Below are 20,167 nucleotides of genomic sequence, written 5' to 3' on the forward strand. Positions count from 1 at the left end.
CCATTCAAACTGATAAGCCAAATCTGTTTCAATCTGACAAAATGTAAAAGCTACATAAACCGTACTGGTTGGCAAATGGTTAGCCAACTAGGATTTAATGCCCTTTTCCGTTCCCTGCATTGACATGGCAACAGCAGAATCCACCCCAAGCTTGAGTCTATGCATAGTAACAGAAAACAAAATCATCCCTAATCACTCAAACTGGTTAGCAACTGAAGAAAAAACTGAAACTCGACATAAAACAAAGGGGGTGGGGGGTCCTTCATAAAGCTCACAGGAGCCAGATGGCACAATATATTAAAAGTTCCTTAAGATAATGTTTCATCTTTTTAGTTTATGCCTTGAAGAGCAAAAGGCCCACTTTATAATCAAAGTTAATAACTACTAGACAAAACACTAGACAAAAACAACTAGACAAAACACTGCTTCTACTAGTAAAATTATCGAATATCATGTTTGTCTGAAAAGGAGTTCATAGATCATAGAACAGTGCGTATATATGAACAGCCCAATTTTGTCAGCCACTAGTGTTTCCAAATAGGGAAAATACCCACTCAATTGGTGACCCAGTCAAATGAGCAGATCTTGGTTGAGGAAATAGACTCCTCATTCATATGCAAAGCAGATGGAATTCTGGGAAAGAGAGCCCAGGACCATTCCTAATATGTCCATATACAGAAATACTTCAGAGCCTGAAGCTCATCCACCGGATTTGCCAGGCCAGTATACTGATCAGATTCCAACTACAGACTGGTTTTGCCCTTATTGGGACTCTTCAATGCAGTGCAGAATGTTCGAATCAGCGTATAACTGGATACACTAGAAAAGCATTTTTGTTGATACACTTCTAGGTATACTGTCTTGGGAAAACATGTTTTTTTCAAAACGCATCAGTTAATAGTGCTACTCCAGCAGACTTCTGCACTGAAATCCATTTCTCAAAAGAGCAAACAGATTTTTTTATATTCAATTTTGAAATCTGACATGGGGCTAGACATATTGTCAATTTCCCCAGCTGCCCGAAGTCATGTGACTTGTGCTGTGATAAACTTCAATCACTCTTTACTGCTCTACTTCAAGTTGGAGTGATATCACCCCCCTCCCTTTCCCCCCCCAGCAGCGAAACAAAAGAACAATGGGAAGGTAACCAGATAGCAGCTCCCTAACACAAGATAACAGCTGCCTGGTAGATCTAAGAACAACACTCAATAGTAAAAACCCATGTCCCACTGAGACACATTCAGTTACATTGAGAAGGAAAAACAGCAGCCTGAAAAGAAAGCATTTCTCTCCTAAAGTGCAGGCACAAGTCACATGTCCAGGGGCAGGTGGGAAATTGACAAAATGTCCAGCCCCATGTCAGATTTCAAAATTGAATATATAAAAATCTGTTTGCTCTTTTGAGAAATGGATTTCAGTGCAGAATTCTGCTGGAGTAGCACTATTAACTGATGTGTTTTGAAAAAAACATGTTTTCCAATGACAGGATCCCTTTAAGCTGGCCATAGATGCAAAGATCCGATTGTACGAATCGAGGATTCGTGCGATTTTCAGACTGTGTGTGGAGAGTCCCGACATTTTTCATCCGGCAGAGATCGGTCATTTGGTCGATCGGACAGGTTAAAACATTTCTGTCGGCTGCGGGTAATATCTCTGAATGTATTGCCGATCGTACGTTTTTCAGAGGGCCACTTAGGGTTGCCACCTTTTGTAAAAATTTTTACCGGTTGCCCCATGTCTAGCCCCATGGAAGATTTCAAAATTGAATATAAAAAAATCTGTTTGATCTTTTGAAAAACAGATTTCAGTGCAGAATTCTGCTGGAGCAGCAATATTAACGGACACGTTTTGAAAAAAACATGTTTTCCCATGACAGTATCCCTTTAACCTATACTTTACTGGCAGTCTGGAAATGACCACTAAATTCTTAGTTAAAGATAAGGGATCTTTCTGTAATTTGGATCACCATATTTTAAGTACTAAAAAAACATGAAATAAATCCAATAAGATTGTTATGCCAACAATAGATTCATTACAGAAAAAAGTAGAATTTTAGTTATTTCTTTAAAATGTAGTCTATGGAGGTGTCCTTCTGGTAATTCTAAGCTTTTTGGAGAACTGGTTTCCAGATAAAGGATTCCATACATGTAGCTATATAAGCTGTGGAACCATTGCATTACCTTACTAGCAAGACTTTTAACAGTCTGCAGTCAGAAAAAGATCCTTGGCACATATACTATGTGAAACTCATCATTTACAGCACTAGAATTAAAAAGACCTGACTGGCTCTTAAGTTTCATACATGGGGTGTCCTATATCCTTTTGCTGTTCCATTTTCATGGATCGGAAACTCTTTGAGAAACTGCTTTTCAGTAACATGCTGATCATATTCTCCACAACATGCACCACAGAAGCTTCGGTCCATTCATTATTAATACAGGGGGCAGCTGGTTGTGAAGGCAGTGGGCAGGTCATCTAGACCAGTCATTTGAGAGATAATTGCCCCCCCTCACTTTTATTTTTTTATTGCAGCACTCAAGTACCATTGTATGTATTTATCACTAATCCCAGATTACTTGGTTTGGCCAACAAGGAATACAGTGGAGCATTCACCTGGGTGCAAACCTTATCCTAACCTTCACAAAAAAAAAGTTGTGCTTTTGTTTCGGTCTTCTTACAACAGGAGTCCCCAACGTTTTATACCGGTGAGCCAAATGTACAAAGAATTAGAGAGCAACACAAGCATGAAATGTGATGGTTATTTGGCAGCCCCTATGTGGACTAACAGCCTACAAGAGGTTCTATTTGGCCCTAGACAAAAATGCAGTTTCTCAAGGTGTTTTTGTCAAAGTCTGCAGTGTGGTTTTTAAAAAAGCTGACCACTGCAGGCTTTTTTTAAAAACCACTGCGCGGCCCGCACCAAAAACACTGTGGAAATCGGCACGTGTGTCTGGGGCCTTTGGTGCTACACCTGGTTTTTATGTAACCAAAACTTGCCTTCAAACCAGGAATTCAAAAATAAGCACCTGCTTTGAGGCCACTGAGAGCAACATACAAAGGGTTGGTGTGCAACATATTGTTTACGAGCTACTGGTTGGGGATCACTGTATTACAACATGGAACCCAAAGGCCTATATTTTTATAAATAGATAGATGCCATGCCTTTATGTATGCTTGTATATGCAGAGATAAAACCATAGGCTTATGCCAAGCATGCAGAACAAAAAACCTACAAAGTTTGCAACACCTTTTACAACTTAGTAATAACAGGAAAATTGCAACTTGATTCCCCATGACCATGCTTTGAGCACCTCCTGTGACTGATTTTCCATGACATACTAAAAAGGATTACAGAATATGTAGCAGCATATTACAGACTGACTGTTACCAGACTGTTAATACAGCTATGGAAATTACATGTGCAAAACAAGGATGCAGACTTTCCAATAATAATCCCCACCGGGTTATTTAGAGGCAAAAGAGCATATGCTTGATTAAATTAAAAAAAAAATACACGTATCATATTTTAATGAGGTTTACATGCTTAAAAGTAAATGTGGTGGCGAATGGGGTTATAACAATAAACTGTATGTGGCAGTTTCAAAAGAGTTAAATATATGTAGTGTTACATATATAAATAATAAGATTGTTAGAAATCACAGAAAAAGCATCTGTGCAGGTCATGGAATGCCAAAGTAACTTCTATTAAAACATATATGAAAATCTTATGTTTCCTATTTTGTCCTACTTATTATTTGTGTAAAATTCATAAAACTACTTAAATAAAGAGTTATAAAAAAAAAACATATATGAAAAAACTGGGAATATAATAATACTTCATGTCAAGAGCCACCAGTATCTACCAATTCATTTGCTAAACATTTGGTGTGAATGAGGATTTTGTACATGGATTATCACGAGGGGTGCAAGAATTACCCGTTGTCATGTTATCTTCTGTTAAATAATGAGATACTCCTGGATCATTTAGCACAGTGCTTTTAGAGGATCTGCCTCTATCTAGGACAGTGATCCTCACCCAGTGACTCGAGAGCAACATGTTGCTCCCAGTTGCCTCAAAACAGGTGCTTATTCCTGACTTGAAGGCAAGCTTTAGTTTTTTAGTTTTTAACATTTTAATTTGGCTCACAGGTAAAAAAAAGGATGTGGACCCCAGCTCTGGGTATCATTCACTGCTACCTTACCTTATACTCCACAATACTTTTCTTGGCACTATATGTACAATATTCAGTGCTTATTCCAGTGGAATGCTTAGGCTAATGTAGAATTATATTATCTATGTACAGGATAGACAGATTTACAGTAGGGCTGTACCAAATCCAGGTTCAGGATTCTGCCAAATCCTAGGCTTTTTTAGTTGGATTCAGCTGAATCAAAGAGCCTGCACGAACTGAACTGAACCCTATATCACAGTAAAATTTTGCTCTGCATGTGAATTTCTAGCGCCACGGAGAGTTCGGATTCTGTTTTTGCCCAAATCTGTTCCCAAGGATTTGGGGTTCGCCAGAACTCCAGACTACAGTGTTCGGTGCATCACTAACTTAGCGGATGCCAATGCTGAATGCTTCTGGCACAGCATTAGCAGAAACAGACCTCTTTCTTGGGCTAGTTTGACATGAGACCATGACACATCCGGAGCCTTCTTGTAAGCGGATTACAATACAACTCCTAGAGACTTATATCAGGGTCATGAAAGGTTGTAGTCAGATAGAAAGACAACGGAGGTTTAGAAAAAGTTGAATATAAATCTATTATACCATCTCAAGACATAGGCATGGAGGGAAAAATACAAAGGAGTCCTTCAAAAAAATTGGCTGTGTCTGCCAACGCCAGCCTACTGGGAAAAAATTCAGATTAATAGTCACAAAAGGGTTACATACCAATATGTGCATTCATCAGTATTCACATAAAATAGGTTCCAATCTGTGCCATTGTACTCTTAAGTAGTCTGTGATGACAGAAACAAGAGGGGAAATCAAAGACATAATGCAGAGATGGACTGCATAAAAAAACAGCACAATAAATAAAGATTGTAACCTACATTGCAAAATCCAAGAAGAAAGGGAGGAAAAAAACACTTTTGATCATAGAGCTTTCAGCTTTTCGCAGACAATATGACTGAAACATAAGAAAATAAAAATGTGGAAAAAAGGTCCCTAATTTAAGAATTTGAGCAATGTAACACTAGCTCTTCATGAACAAGTATGGATAATTATGGTACCCCTTCCCTAAAACTATTTGATACGGTGAAATCTTTGCCCAAAATATTAGCTGGCAAATGCAGAAAAGCCTGTTGGAACATAATACAGGGGCTTGTGCACTTACTGGACTCCTAACTCGACAAAACAAGCTAAGCGGCTCCTGAGATTCATGACAAAAATTAAAAAGAAAATTCTGGCCAAACCAATTAAATACTTTATGGAAGAAAGAGGTAGGGAAATAGAGAAAATGTAAATGGCGGTAGACTTGAGGGCAGAACCAAGATTATTACCTGTTATGTATATAGGGTAACTTTGTTGCCTGCAGGAGAGGGGATCTCCCCATAGGTAACAGTGCCTGAAAATACCTTTTAGTCCTGAAGAATGGAAATCACAGCATGTAAAAGACTTGCCATGTAGCAATCAAAGGTAATCGCAGGGAAATCCATTGGATGCAAACTTCTTTACAGTATATGCAGCTATCCACATTTTTGAGAATTAAAAGAAGGCATTTGCCGCCTGTATACGACGTGATCTCTCACATGCGACACAGCGCTACTTATGTCATTGTACTTCGACAGCCCAGTCACAAATAGGATACCAAGATCAATTTTCACAAATTATGAAAAAACTATTAGTTCAAAACCATTAGGATACTGTCCAAAGCTGCTCTAGTGCACTTGGGCAGGTCCTCGTTATTTCCCAATGTTTTCATCAGAAATCAACCAATGTGTTTATTAAAATTTATTTACATAGCCTCCAACATTTTGGAAATTTTAAGAGCGGCAAAAAGATTTGCAGCACAGCAAACAAACAAAAAAAAAAAAAAACAATGACCACGCCCATTTGTGGTCTCACCCCCTAATTACCATGTTTATTTTACAAAATTTAGCAGGTTATGAAAGTTTGAACACATTTCTGTGGTTTTTATAATAAAGTTTCAAGAGACCTGCTTATCTTAAACTGTTACAATTGTTTCTTTACTTACCTAAAATGGTTATAAAAGTATCAAAGTGCACCTGCCATGTATTATGGGCTCTCTGCCAAAACCAATTAAGTTTTAGAAACTTTGTATCTTTTTCTGGCCATTCAGTGCAGGAGATCAAAGAGAAATGCTGGACATTTAACAATTGGGGACTGCGGGTTGAGCTGTCAAAAAAGGGATTGTCCCACAAAAAACAGGACAGTTGGGAGGTATGTATTTACATAGTGCCAACACACTTATGCAACACTGTACAAAAACAGATAGTAGCCCGTTTAGAATCAAATTTAGGACCCAAGAGGCGAGTTGCTTTATAACAAAGCATTATTTAATTTGTGTGTGCGGTTATGCTGAGTCAAAACTTAAAATACATAGAGTGACAGACACATTTGCCTTTGACAGAAAAGCAGTCCAGAGTTCAAACTAACATAAAATATAAGTTAAAAAAAAACAAAAAAACAGGGAGGTAAGAGTGATTGTAATCAAACAGAGTTAATCTGGACCTCTTCAATCATTCTAGGGTGAGCAGCCTGTCATGTCACACAAATTAGACCCAGAGTAATTTATGAATATTCACTTGAGCTGTAATTACATTAATTAGCAGGAGGGGGCTGAGGGAGGTTTTTAAAACAGAAGAAGCTTTTGCAAGAGCCCTGCTGTGGTTCTTTGTTCCCAGGCTGAGATCATTTTGTGAAGAGACAAAACTAAAATAAGAGATAGTAACAAAGGCTAGCGGTTACCTAAGTCATGACATGTAATGGTCAGTAATTTTAGCATGAAAGATTTTATAAAATAGCTTTCCTACAACCAAGTCAAAAATAAAGTACTTAACACAGTGTGAAGACAGTGTGTGTCCTACTGGCTTCTATAAAAAGTTTTGGGGCAGGCTTTGAGGAGGGAGCAGAACTAGACAGCTTACAATACATGCTGAGCGATGGGCTAGGCAAAGAGGGGCTGGGGAGAACAATACATATGATCTTCTCTAATTTAAGGTTCTCTAAAATTTAAGCTGATATAAAAGTGACGCTGGCATGTTCTTACCAAAAGTGTCAGTATTAGGAGGCAAAAAAATACCCCCAAACCAGCCCAGCTTCACATGAGGACACAAAGCAGAGGAGAGAGACATTTTGACCATTGTTTTTGTGTGTGACAAGGTCATCTGTAAAGAGTTTGAGGGGAAGGCGGTTGGAACCAAACATTTTGAAGCCCTCTGGCAAATGGTATCATCATGGATTGCTTTACATGCAGCGCAATAAACTCTATGCATCGTTGTCAGCAACCACAGTAGAAATTAATCTTTGGCAAACAACTATTTCACTAGCAATCAAAAAATAAAATTGGGGCTGGCCACAAAATGTTGTGATATCTAAACTAATGGCCCTCAGAATATTTGAAGAATCTGGCACACATTTGATCATATCCCAAATGCTGATTACTTGCATCACTACAAACCATTTTGCCAGGTCAGTGGACAGCATTATACATTGGTGTAGATCAGATGAATGGTTGGCCAGGACTGCTATCAAATAATCACCTTTAACTATGACCCTGTACACAATCTGGGGGGCCCCATGCAAGGTACGGAACAATATTAAATAGGGATTATCAGGAACTTTCAATTACGGGGCCTTCTACAGCTGTACCACTTGTACTTCCCTTATGGTTCCCAGCTTTTAGCCATTCAACAAAGAGTGTGTCACAAGTGCACCAAAATTTGAGCAGACAAATTTGCTAGAATCGTAAATAAAAACCTGCTAACCATGACTGACCACTGCAGGAAAAGTAAAAGCACTGCATAACTGAACTAAAAACATATATACACTTATAAGCATAGAATATATATATATAAACTAGGGATGTTACTTACATCCATTATATGATTATTTCATAAAATAGCAAAGATATTATAGGCAACACAAACCATTTTTTATTTGTCATCCCTGTGCTATGATTTCTGCCCCCATGATTTCACAGGTAGAACTTCCCTTTTAAATCATTCCTCTTTCGAATGGAACACTGGACAGATCTTTAATTAAGGTTACCCAAGCATAACAAAATGTAATTATTGCAGTGAATGCATCAGGATTAATTGAGAAGAATTCAATTAACTCCTACACCATGCAATCTCAAAGAAAAACACAGATTTTTACATTTTCCAATTTCATTCTTCAAAATAAGAAGAAGAAAGAAATGTTATGTACATCTAGTTCTAAAGACAAGAACAGACTGAGTACCAGGAAGATATTTTGGTGGCTTGGGAAGAAAATGCTGGCTACTAATTTTGTTTTAGTAAATTCTATTTCAATAAGTTTGTTTTCTGCTGGTTAAAGGGTTGTTGTTTTTTTTTTAAGTTATTATTGTTATATGCCCCACTCTCTACCTCAGAACCTCAAGCTCATGCTGCAGAGTATAAAGCAATATTATTTATCCTATCAAATTGAAGCTCTGTACACAAAACATTGGGGCAAATTCACTAAGCGCCGAAGCGCCGAACGCTAGCGTTAATTCGCTAGCGTTTGGCTTTTTCGTTACTGCGTAAATTCACTAACGAACGCTGGCGTAGTTTCGCTAGTGTTACTTCGCACCCTTACGCCTGGCGAATTTTCGCTAGCGACGTAACTACGCAAATTCACTAACGCGCGCAGTGTACTGAACGCTACCTTTTACGCCAGACTTCCTTCGCCACCTCAGACCTGGCGAAGCGCAATAGAGTAGATAGGGATTGTTTCTAAAAAAGTCAAAAAATTTTCTAAGTCCCAAAACACGCTGGCGTGTTTTCTACATTATGGGTGATAGGCTGAAAAAGATCGAAAAATTTTTTGGGGCTCCCCTCCTTCCCCCCTACATTTCCTGACTCATGGCAACTTACCTAGACAGTGGGCACATGTGTAGGGCAAAATAAAAATTTTATTTGATGATTTGAAGGTTTTCTAGGCATTTGTAGTGCTGATACGTGTTCCTCCATTGAAATTTGAATTTGGCGCCCTATGCAAATTAGCCTTCGCTAGCGTAACTTCGCTTTACTTAGCGAATCAACGCTAGCGCAACTTCGCAATCTTACGCTACCCCTGTGCGCAACTTCGGATTTTAGTGAATTTGCGGAGCGCTGGTGAAACTACGCCTGGCGAAGTGCGGCGAAGTTGCGCCTGTCGAAACTACGATTGTTAGTGAATTTGCCCCATTGTGTTTCAAATACATGTGAATGGCTACAGGTGGCAGCAATTCTCCATGACAGGACTGTATACAATGCACCATGAGCCTGAACCTGGTCATACAAATACATAGAAGATAAAATATAGTACAATTTTTGGAATGGGAGTTCATGCAGCTGCTTCAATGCTGCTAAGCTGTCGCCACCCCCCCCCCCACACACACCCGATTACCTTTCCTGTGCCTAGGGTTACCACCTTTTCCAGGAAAAAATGCCGGCCTTCCTAGATATTTATCTTTTTTCCCTATTAATAACATTGAGATCAACCATCATTTTTACCGGCCAGGCCAGTAAAATACGAGCCAGATGGCAATCCTACCTGTGCCGGAGAGGGTCAGAGAGAGGCAATTTGGCGAATAAAATCCAAGTAAAGACTTAATTTATTTACACATATTTGGTGTAAGAGTCAGCTCAGACTCATTGTTCCTTTCCTTTCCTTCCACTTTCATGCCACCGTTTCAGGCTGTGCATAGAATTTACTGTAGCCCTACATGGTGCGTTTTTGCTATTTACAGGTAAATTAAAGGGGCTACTGGTATACACGCTTCAATAGATTTCAATACAGTTATGCTTATGTAACAAGTAATTAAATACTGTGGTTTACTCATGCTTCTCATTAGCAGCTCAGTGCTATCGCTGACTCTTCATTTGATTTACTAAAATCTGTTACACTTTGATACGCTAAAGGCAAGATTTATTACAATTCAGTCAGTTCATTCAATATTCATTATTCAAGAAAGTTTTATGTGAGATTTTTTGTGATTTTGTGGCAGGATATTTCTCAAATTGAAAAGAGTTTTCACTTCCTCCATCCTCCACACAAAAGTTTCATAGAGTAACAGATCAGCTTTAAAGGAATTGTTCATAATAAAATAAAAACTGTGTAAATAGATAGGCTGTGCAAAATAAAAAATATGTCTCTAATATAGTTAGTTAGCCAAAAATGTAATGTATAAAGGCTGGAGTGACTGGATGTGTAACATAATAGCCAGAACACAACTTCCTGCTTTTCAGCTCTCTCGGTTTCCACTTAACAGGCAGAAACCAATCAGTGACTTGAGGGAGGGGAACATGGGCCACAACTGTTTATTTTTGAATCTGAACTGCATGCTATGGATCAATTGCAAACTCACTGAACAGTTATGTCCCGTGTGTGCCCCCTTAAAGTCGCTGACTAACTCAGAGTTAGTGAGCTGAAAAGCAGGAAGTTGGGTTCTATTCTGTTAGACATTTGCTCACTCCAGCCTTTTTTCATTACATTTTTGGCTAACTATATCAGATTAACACAACACATGTGAACGGGTGCTTCCCAGGCATGCGATGCTGCAGTCCTCTGTGAAACTTTATACCCAATTCCAATCTCTGCATACGTCTTTCATCCTGACGATGGGTAAGCACAATCTTTTGTGTTCAACGCTTTTTTGCTAAACTATTCTGTTTGCTTTGCAAATTTTTACCACTGCGGTAGCATTAGATGCACTCCTGCAACAGGCATGTCAAAGTTCTCTGACAGGTTAGGTAATTATCCAAAATGTGGGAGTGTTTCCCGCGATAATCGCCTTACCCCGGAATTACCTATACAGAAGAAGACCGGTCACTCAAAGCATTCCCACCCTTGCCACCCACCTACCAAGCTGCAAATCACCCTGCATGCCAGTGCACCAACACAGAAGAAACACACGTGTATGAGAAATCAGTTGTAATGCAGGCTGTAAGCTACACCAGTTTCCAAGCAGGGTTTTCCAATCAGCACTGCAATCACTGCATCTTTCTTTTCTCTTGCAACACAGCAGCCAAAGCACAAGGTGGTGTCAGTGATTTCAACACTGTAAAGAACACTATGCAGATGAAACAGCAGCAATAATCCCCATTTGCCAATAATTTAAAACTTGTAATCAACAGTGAACTTGGAGGAGCAAAAGTCCTATCAAGTACTTTTGTCTAAAAGAACTTATGTAGCTATTTACCACAAGTGCAACTAATTGGAATACATATGTATAAGTTCCCCTTGAATGTCCCCGTGGAGTCCTACTCCACTAGGTAATCAAGGAGCCTATTTATCATGCTGTGTAAAAATTTGAGGAAAAACTGATCAGTGATGCAACCATATATCCCATAGCAACCAATCAGCAATTAGATTTCAACAGTCACCTACTAGTAAAGGCCCCCATACACAAGCAGATATAAACCGCCGACAGATTAAGTACATCCATACATATGCCGACCTCGCCAAACGAGCGGATCTCCATATGTATGGCCATCTTAAGAAAACAAATGCAAAGATCTGATTGGTTGCTGTGGGTAACAACACCGGTGATGCATGATCAATAGGCTCCCATGTGTAATCCAACCATTTTCTAGCTAGTTTCAGTAAAGCTCCCCATAGACGCAAAGATTTTTCTTGCCGAACGACCAATTTTACCGAAGTCCCACCAATCCTTCGAAATTATCGTGAAGTTAGTGGTATTCAAACGATCGTACATCTTACGATTTTTCGGCCGACATCTGTCAGGAAATTTATCGGGCAGGTTAAAAAAAATCTTTATCGGTCCCAGTGCAATCTATCTATGTTTGCAGGGCCAAGCAGGCAGCTACCCTTTGTTTTCCTGGCAAATTGGTCTTTTTAGTTGATGGACAATTCGTACCGAGATATTCGTGGTCTCACGATGACGTTCGGATCTTTTAAAAATCTCAACATCTATTGCCAGCTTAAGAAACTGACTCAATTCTACATTGTCTGCTTTGACGTGGAAGGGACCAGTTGCAGGGAAAGTGTCAATGATCACTGAAAAAAATGTACTACGCTAACCATATTCCCATATAGCACATTGGTTTGAAAAATTCACTAACACACATGACAAGTTCAAGCAGGACAAGCCCGTGTCATTTTATCTGCAGATGTGCAATGTTTTGGGATGAAACCCCCTTTGTCAAGCAATTTTAGTAAGGCATACACTCTAGTATCTTTGTTTAAGCAAATCATTATAAACCTCCATATGCTGAGGCCAAACTGCAAGGGAAGAAAATGAAACAGAAATCTTAAAAAAGGAGCATGCAATTACAGGAAACCAGTAAGAAGACTGTAAAACATAACAAAAGATTGAATATTGTAAAAAAATAGATTAAACTGCTTTGTTTGGAGTCTGTACCTTAAGGGAGACTTGCTAGTGTAATATATTTTTATTATATACTTTATCTCTTTAGTGACAAATATGTTTGCAGCAAGACAAAAACGTCCTTTAACTGGTTTAGTGGCTCTTATCATTCCAATCAAGAATGGCAACGATTGCAGTAATTTATAGAAGAACCTCAAGGTGAAGTGTTTGGGCTTATTGGAACAGCTAATCTATTAGCACTACTGTGTATGTTCCTACTTCAGCAAAGTGGTGACAAATGAAATGAAAACGCATGTGATTGCATATCCTCAGCAGACATCAAACCCTGCATGCTACAAACGCTGATGGCCTCTTTGTGAGCAGCTTTGTTCCTGATTTTTTTCTCTAAATGCCTAATTAAATCCCTTTGAATTTTGCACTGAGAATTGAAAAAAAAAATCTTTTTTAGGGATGAAAGAAACTGCATTTAAAAGTTTTCAGCAGCTGGAGAAAGGCTTTGGAGTTTGTATCCCATGGTTCATTGATTCCTCCCCAAGGAAAAACTGTATGCCAAATGCTGAAATTTAGTTCTGTGAAGTTAGACAAATTATATTAGCCTGCTAAAAGAATATAAAAATAACGAATGTCTGCGTAAATATTAATGGCATTGTCTTAAGCAACTACTGTATAGGTATACAGCAAACTGAAAGACAGGAACAAAAAAAAATCCTAATCCAAACAAAAACATGTCTCAATTTTGCCAATATCTGCTGTTTTTGTGATAAGTGGGTGCAGTTTATTAATATGTATTATCTAAAGCTGGCCATAGATGATGAGATTTTTAAATGATCCAATCCTCATCGTGAGACCACAATTTTCTCTGAACGATCGTACGAATTGACCATCAACTAAAAAGACCATTTGCCAGGAAAACAAAGGGGAGCTGCCTGCTTGGCCTTGCAAACATAGATAGATTGCACTGGGGCCGACAAAGATTTTTTGACCTGGCCGATCAATTTGCTGACAGATGTCGGCCGAAAAATCGTAAGATGTACGATTGTTCGAATACCACTAACCGCACGATAATTTCGAAGGATTGGTTGGACTTCGCTAAAATCGGTCGTTCGGCAAGAAGAATCATCGCGTCTATGGGGAGCTTAAGGCTCCATTTAGCAATATAGATCAAGTGGGACTTGACTTTAGACAACAGATAAAAGGTGGATGAACACAGCCAATTTGAAAACACACTGCAATAGTAACCAATGCCTTGTTTTTAAACAACATTTTTTGATGTATAAGCCACAAAGTAATGTCAAGTCAAATTAATAATTCATTTCTGGTGTTACTGGTTCTTAAACTGAAAATAGTTAATATTATACAATGGAAAAATACCATTTAACAAACTGTATTTTCCGTCAATTGGAAATTCCGCGTGAAACTATACAATGGCTCAAACAAAAAAAAAAACCTGAAGGAAAAATACTATATAGACAGCTGGACCAGCGCTAGGCTCATTGTGCTTCTAGTCACCTTACAGTACTGCACATGTGCCCAGCTTAAATTGGAGCAAGGAAAACATGGCGGCATTCTGCAGGCAAGTACCACAGGTCTTTTTTTTTTATTATAAAGCAGAATGCCTGCCAGGGTCATCAGTTTTAGTCGATGGGGGCTTCCCAACAAACTTGCACCCCCACTGTATATTATATGCATACAAAATTAAAAGCAGCTTTGTAAAGCACAAGGGATGCCCTACAGCTAAACAGAAATCTGTGAACCATAACAGTAACAGCTCTATGCAGCTGGCAGGAATTACAGTATGTGCCAGGGGAAAGTGTTGCTTTTTATGTATTTTATACAGCCTTTTTCATGGTGACACCAACTACAACATAATCATTCAGAGAATTAGCTAGTCCTTATCGTGACTTTAATTAATCATAAGCAACTATAATTAAATCAACGTATACACCCTTCTACTGTAAAGCGCAGTGAAATATGATTGATGTCAGTGGCATAACTAGATGTTACTTGGCCCCACAGCAAATTCGTTTTAGAGCCCCAAACATATCCAGAGGCTGTCCTTTTTTTTTTACCAATATATGTGGAAATTGCTCATTAATTAGGGCCTCATGGGCCCCCTATACCTCCTGGACCCCCTGCAGCCGCAGGGTCTGCTTCCTATGTAGTTACGCTCCTAACGGATATAGTGCTTTATAAATATTTAATAATAAACACAAATGACATCTGGGACATGTTATTTCGGTACATAGGTGGAATTTTTTTTTTTTTTTTAAAAAAAAGCATTTTATAAAAATTGTCAGTTATGCAAAGTGGGCCCAAAAAGATTATAAACTGCAGCCTCCATTTCTGTAAACCGTCTAAGCCTTGGACCACAAAGACAATTAGGGGCAGCTCTGCTTCAAAGTTTTTCAATGTAAGCAGGCAGAGGAGGCACACAAACATTAGAGCAGGGGTCCCCAACCTTTTTTAACCGTAAGCCACATTCAAATGTAAAAAGAGTTGGGGAGCAACACAAGCATGAAAAAGTTCCTTTGGTGCCAATTAAGGGCTGTGATTGACTATTTGGTAGCCCCTATGTAGACTGGCAGCCTACAGGAGGCTCTGCTTGGCACTATACTTAGTTTTTATGCAATTAAAACTACTGGTTGGGGATCACTGCATTAGAGGAAGGCCCACAGCAAACTGGTTGTACATTATAGTGACACTTTTAACACATGCTTGTTTAGTGTACAATTCTGACCATAGACAGTTGCACTTTCTCAAGTGTCACTGGCGATACCTGCCCATTTGGCCGCAGCCACTGGGGAATGCAGCAGGGCATATTTAGAGACATTTAGGTTTGTGCTGTGTGTAAAGCTGGCCATAGACGCAAAGATCTGATCGTACGAATTGAGGACGAGAGGACGACATTTTGCGTCTGTTTTCGAGATCGGTCGTTTGGTCGATCGGATATGTTAAACGATTTCTGTCGGCTGCTGATATCTCTGCATGCATTGCCGATCGTACGATTTTCAGAGGGAGACTGTCACTAGCTTTGGTCGGACATAACTTTCGTATGATTGCTGTCAGGGGCAGAACATCAGCTGATCTGTTCTTTTCTACTTTATTTGATCGGAATGGTTAGTGGCAGGTCGGGAGATGGGAAAGTCCGATTCGTTCAATCGAATCTTTGAGTCTATGACCAGCTTAAGTCTCTTGGCTGAAACACACACACAGATTTTACGTGCCATTTTTAACATGCTACGAAATGTTCAATGTAGCCCTTTCACTTATCGGCCATTAAATCATCAAATTAGAGTGATGGCAGAAGAGGTTGAACCTGAATACAGTGAGGTTGTTACATTTGATTTGCACTAAACCAGTCAGACTATTTAATATCTTATTTAGAGCAACATTTCAGATCAGACTGTCAAGTGGGTCTAACTGCTTGGATAGATAAAACCAACTCCCATTCAAAGACTCAAACTCAAGGCAGATTTAATGCAAAACAATCCCCTTGACAAAGGCCTTGGTGCCGAAACGTTGGGGCCATTCTCATTTTTCTGGTAGGTGTATCCGCTCCTTGCTGATGTCTAACTTGCTATATACAACTAATGGGTGGTTGATATTCTATGCTATTTTTAACATTGTATAAATTATGCCATGTGTTGTATGGCGCTGTCTATGTAAAATGTTTTTCTTTGTATAAAAGTAAAAATTATTTTTTCAAACCACCCTCTCTTCAAATTTTATTTATGTTGAGTGTGCAAACATGCAGATATAAATCACTGATATAGGTTACCTGCAGTAGGGGTAACATTTGTTCCTGCACCTTTTTTGAAAAATTTTTTGGTGTGCCCTCCATTCATTATTAACTCTGTATCTTACACTGTTGCCATGCCACAGACATGCCTAATGTGTTAGAACGAAAAGCAATTCACCTACAGCATAAAATCTTAAGAGCGATCTTTATGCAAAAACTGTATTTCGCACAGTGAAAGACAATTTCATTCCAAGCAACGTTCCACTAAAGAAGAATTCAAAAATATTAACTGCTTTTAAAGTTATTGAAAGCAATGTGTGTTTTTCCCTTTTAGTTCTCTGGCTGTACATTTAAAGCAATGTACCTGATGTCAGTTCTCATTCAAGTCCCTTGATCAGCTGACTTCCGCTACATTGTTTCAGGAGTCAGTGCCGGGAGTGCAGAGAATGCAGAGAATGCAATTACTTAGAGAATCACTGAGAACGTGATGTTTATTGAAAAGTTGCTTAGAAGTACATTTCTTTCTTTATGCAAAATATGAAAAAAATTGTTTTGGATGGAGGACCCCTTAAGACCTCAGTATCACCTTTCCTTCACCTCATGAGTCAGTCTGTGAAAACATTCCTTATCTGCTCTGTCAACAGAAGCCATCCTTCTCTTGTGGCCACCCAAACTCACACGGATATAGCAGCCAGCACATCCCATTAGGATAAGGCCAATCACACAGGGGCAGTCACACAGGGGAGAAACTAAGTGCGAGTCTCCTATCGGTCACCCCTGCACCCACGGAAGTAGCACATCCCGGCTCACCCCGGTACTCACCAACTTGCAGCACATTCTCCACACAGCCGCTCTCCAGGAGTCGAATTCCGCGGCGAAAGGGCAGAGTTTCTCCTCCTCCCCCGAGGGCTCCAGTGCCGCCGTTTACAAGTCCATTTATAGCGGAGCTTTGTCCGCTCACCCCCGAGCCCCCCAGGGTTCCCCCAGAAGGGTTCCCCGAGCCAACAGGGCCCTGCTCCTCGGCCCTATACTGGAAGGACGAGTACATGCAGATTTCCCGTTCGTTTCTGGGGAATGACCAATAAACTATGCGGCGCTGCACCGGCTCTGGGATGCGCTCGAAGCGCTCCTCCACCCGTTCGAAGGCCCATTTCTCCGCCACAGCCTTGGCTGCACAGTCCAGCAGCGACTCCGGCTCATATTGAGGGTACTGTTGGGGTCGACCGACTCCTGCCGGGCCTCGGTGCTGCTGAGCAGCATGGGAAGGCGGATTAACCCGTGAACAGAGGCGTTTGGCCGGAGGTAGTGGTAGCGATGGCGGAGCACCCTCACCCTCCGCCATGTCCCCTCAGCGTTCTCTTACTAACTAGCTGAGCAGCTCGGACGGACAAGCGCGCACCCCGCGCACAGTAACATGGGTGTGTGGTGCAGTCGCGGCGGCGCGCACAGCCGCTCATTGGACAGCGGGACAAGCTAACAGGAAGCTGTGGCAGTTGATTGGACGCTCACCAGAAAGCCAAATAAAGAATGTTAAGTGTGCGTTCCAGTCAGAGCTGCGAATGCAGGAAATAGAAACTGTCAAACTATTGTGCTGGGTGACGACTAGTAAAGGACGGGGTGTTCGTTTAAAAAGAACAGCACTTATTAACTTAATCACCAATCTGTCCTTGACTGTAATCAAACAGGGCTGTAACTGGACAGGAAGCGGAACCTACGACCGTGGGGCGCTGAACACTTCGTTTCATTCTCAAACTTACAATATATGTTTATTATGAATGAAGATTTATTCGTCTAAATTTAGGTGAACCCTCATTTTTTTCTGGTGCTCAGTAACTAATAGTTATTTTCTAATATATACAGTAACATGGCAGATTAAAGAACGAGTCATATTCACAGGGGCATAACTGGGGGGCAAGAGGTATAGGGGCCCCATGAGGCCAGAATTCATATGCAATTACAATAAATATTTGTAAAACAGGTCAACCTCCATCAGGACCGGGCCAAGGTATTTTGGCAACCTAGTAAAGCTTTCAATCAGCACCCCCCCCCCCACCCAGTGCTGCATTATCATTTCCCACGTTACCAGTACCTATGCCAGGAGCCATCATGTTGCCCCATGTACCTGTGCCAATGACAATAAATCCCTCAGATTATGCCCAATCTGTACCTGTAACAAACAAGGGAAAGTTGTGCTCACCACTATTTTTTAAAACCATTAGGCGGGGGTGCAATGAGGGTGTGACCACAAAATACATATAGACAAATACAAGATTCCTCTGCACTCAACCCATTATCAATATATTTAAGACAGAGACATTTTGTGCATACTGCTACTAAAAAATGCCTTACCCTTTAAACAAAACAGGGATTGTTTGTCCATATATTGCAATATATTTAAGCTGGCCAACTACGTCAAAGTCATCCCATATCTGGCCAGTCCTATGCTCAATTTTATCTGATTCATTAAGAATTCTGTTGCTTCATTATACATTTTACAAAGGGACGAAGTTTTACCTGCAACTTGAACTTTCAACTAGATGAAAATTAAGCGTAGGACTGGCCAGATATGGGATGACTTTGACGTAGTTGGCCAGCTTAAATATATTGCAATATATGGACAAACAATCCCTGTGTTGTTTAAAGGGTAAGGCATTTTTTAGTAGCAGTATGCACAAAATGTCTCTGTCTTAAATATATTGATAATGGGTTGAGTGCAGAGGACCTCTTGTAGTTGACAATCTGTACCTGTGCCAGCAGAAGACAAAACATCCATCATATTGTTACCCCAATCTGTACCTGTGCCAGTGGCAGCCAAAACAATCCATCATATTGCCCCTAATTTGTATCTGTGCCAGCAGGAGCCAAAAATCCATCATATTGCCCCAAACATCTGTGTACCTGTGTCAACAGCTACCATATTACCCCATGTATCTGAGCCTGCAGCAGCCAAAAATCCACAATATTGCCCCCTAATATATACTTGTGCCAGCAGGAGCCAAAAGTCCATCATATTGCCCATAAATATGTATCTGTGCCAGCAGCAGCCAAAAAATCTACAATATTGCTCCCAAATATGTATCTGTGCCAGCAGCAGCCAAAAAAAATCATATTGCTCCCAAAATTGTATCTGTGCCAGCAGCAGCCAAAAAAACATCATATTGCTCCCAAATATGTATCTGTGCCAGCAGCAGCCAAGATTTTGCCAACAAATATGCACCTGTGCCAGCAACTACACAAGAGGGAGATGGGGCGTGCTTCTGCCCGCAGTACGAATCAGGGGCAAGAGGGTGTTGGAACAGCCGGTTTATAAAATTGAAAAACTAAAAAAATTATCCTTAAAAGTGTGGCCCCCCCCCCATGATTGCGCACTAGCCGGGCGCCTACTCTGCCTACCCCTAGTTCCGGCCCTGACCTCGAGACATTTCGGGGGCCTGAAAAATAATTAGCTGTGGGTAGGGTTGCCACCTTTTCTGAAAAAAAAAATACCAGCTTTCCTATATATTTATCTTTTTTTCCCTATTAAAGGAGAAACAAACCCTTAATAAAAAAAACCTACCCTACAAAGACACCCCTCCCCCTCAGCCTAGCTGCCCCCCCCTATGGGCAAATGCTCCTAACTCTTTACTTACTCCTCCGTGCAGATTCTGTCCAGCGTAGTTCACCATCTTCAGCCGCTTGGGTAATCTTCGAGGTTCGGCACATGCGCAGTTATCGCAAAACAGAAAATTGCTCCAACTGCACATGCGCCGACATGACGGTCTCCTTCCAAAGATTACCAAAGAGTAGAAGAAGATGGCTGCCGTGAACTCCACTGGACAGAATCTGCATGGAGGGGTAAGTAAAGAGTTAGGGGCATTGGCCCGGGATGGCAGCTAGGCTGGGGGGAGGAGGGAGGGGGGTCTA

At 40.4% G+C, this 20,167-nt stretch overlaps 1 protein-coding gene across 3 annotated transcripts in view; it reads right to left on the bottom strand.

The window, feature by feature from the left end:
• LOC108714267 (zinc finger SWIM domain-containing protein 5) overlaps positions 1-17,684 on the bottom strand; it is a 50,874-nt gene extending 33,190 nt beyond the window's left edge. For all 3 annotated transcript variants that reach the window (XM_018258330.2, XM_018258332.2, XM_018258331.2), the window contains exon 1: positions 17,087-17,684. In XM_018258330.2, the coding sequence (XP_018113819.1) occupies positions 17,087-17,606 (520 nt within the window). In that variant the 5' untranslated portion in view covers positions 17,607-17,684. The remainder of the gene's footprint in view (positions 1-17,086) is intronic.
• Positions 17,685-20,167: the final 2,483 nt, after the last annotated feature.

Source organism: Xenopus laevis, chromosome 4L (genome assembly GCF_017654675.1).
Source record: "Xenopus laevis strain J_2021 chromosome 4L, Xenopus_laevis_v10.1, whole genome shotgun sequence".
NCBI lineage: Eukaryota > Metazoa > Chordata > Amphibia > Anura > Pipidae > Xenopus > Xenopus laevis.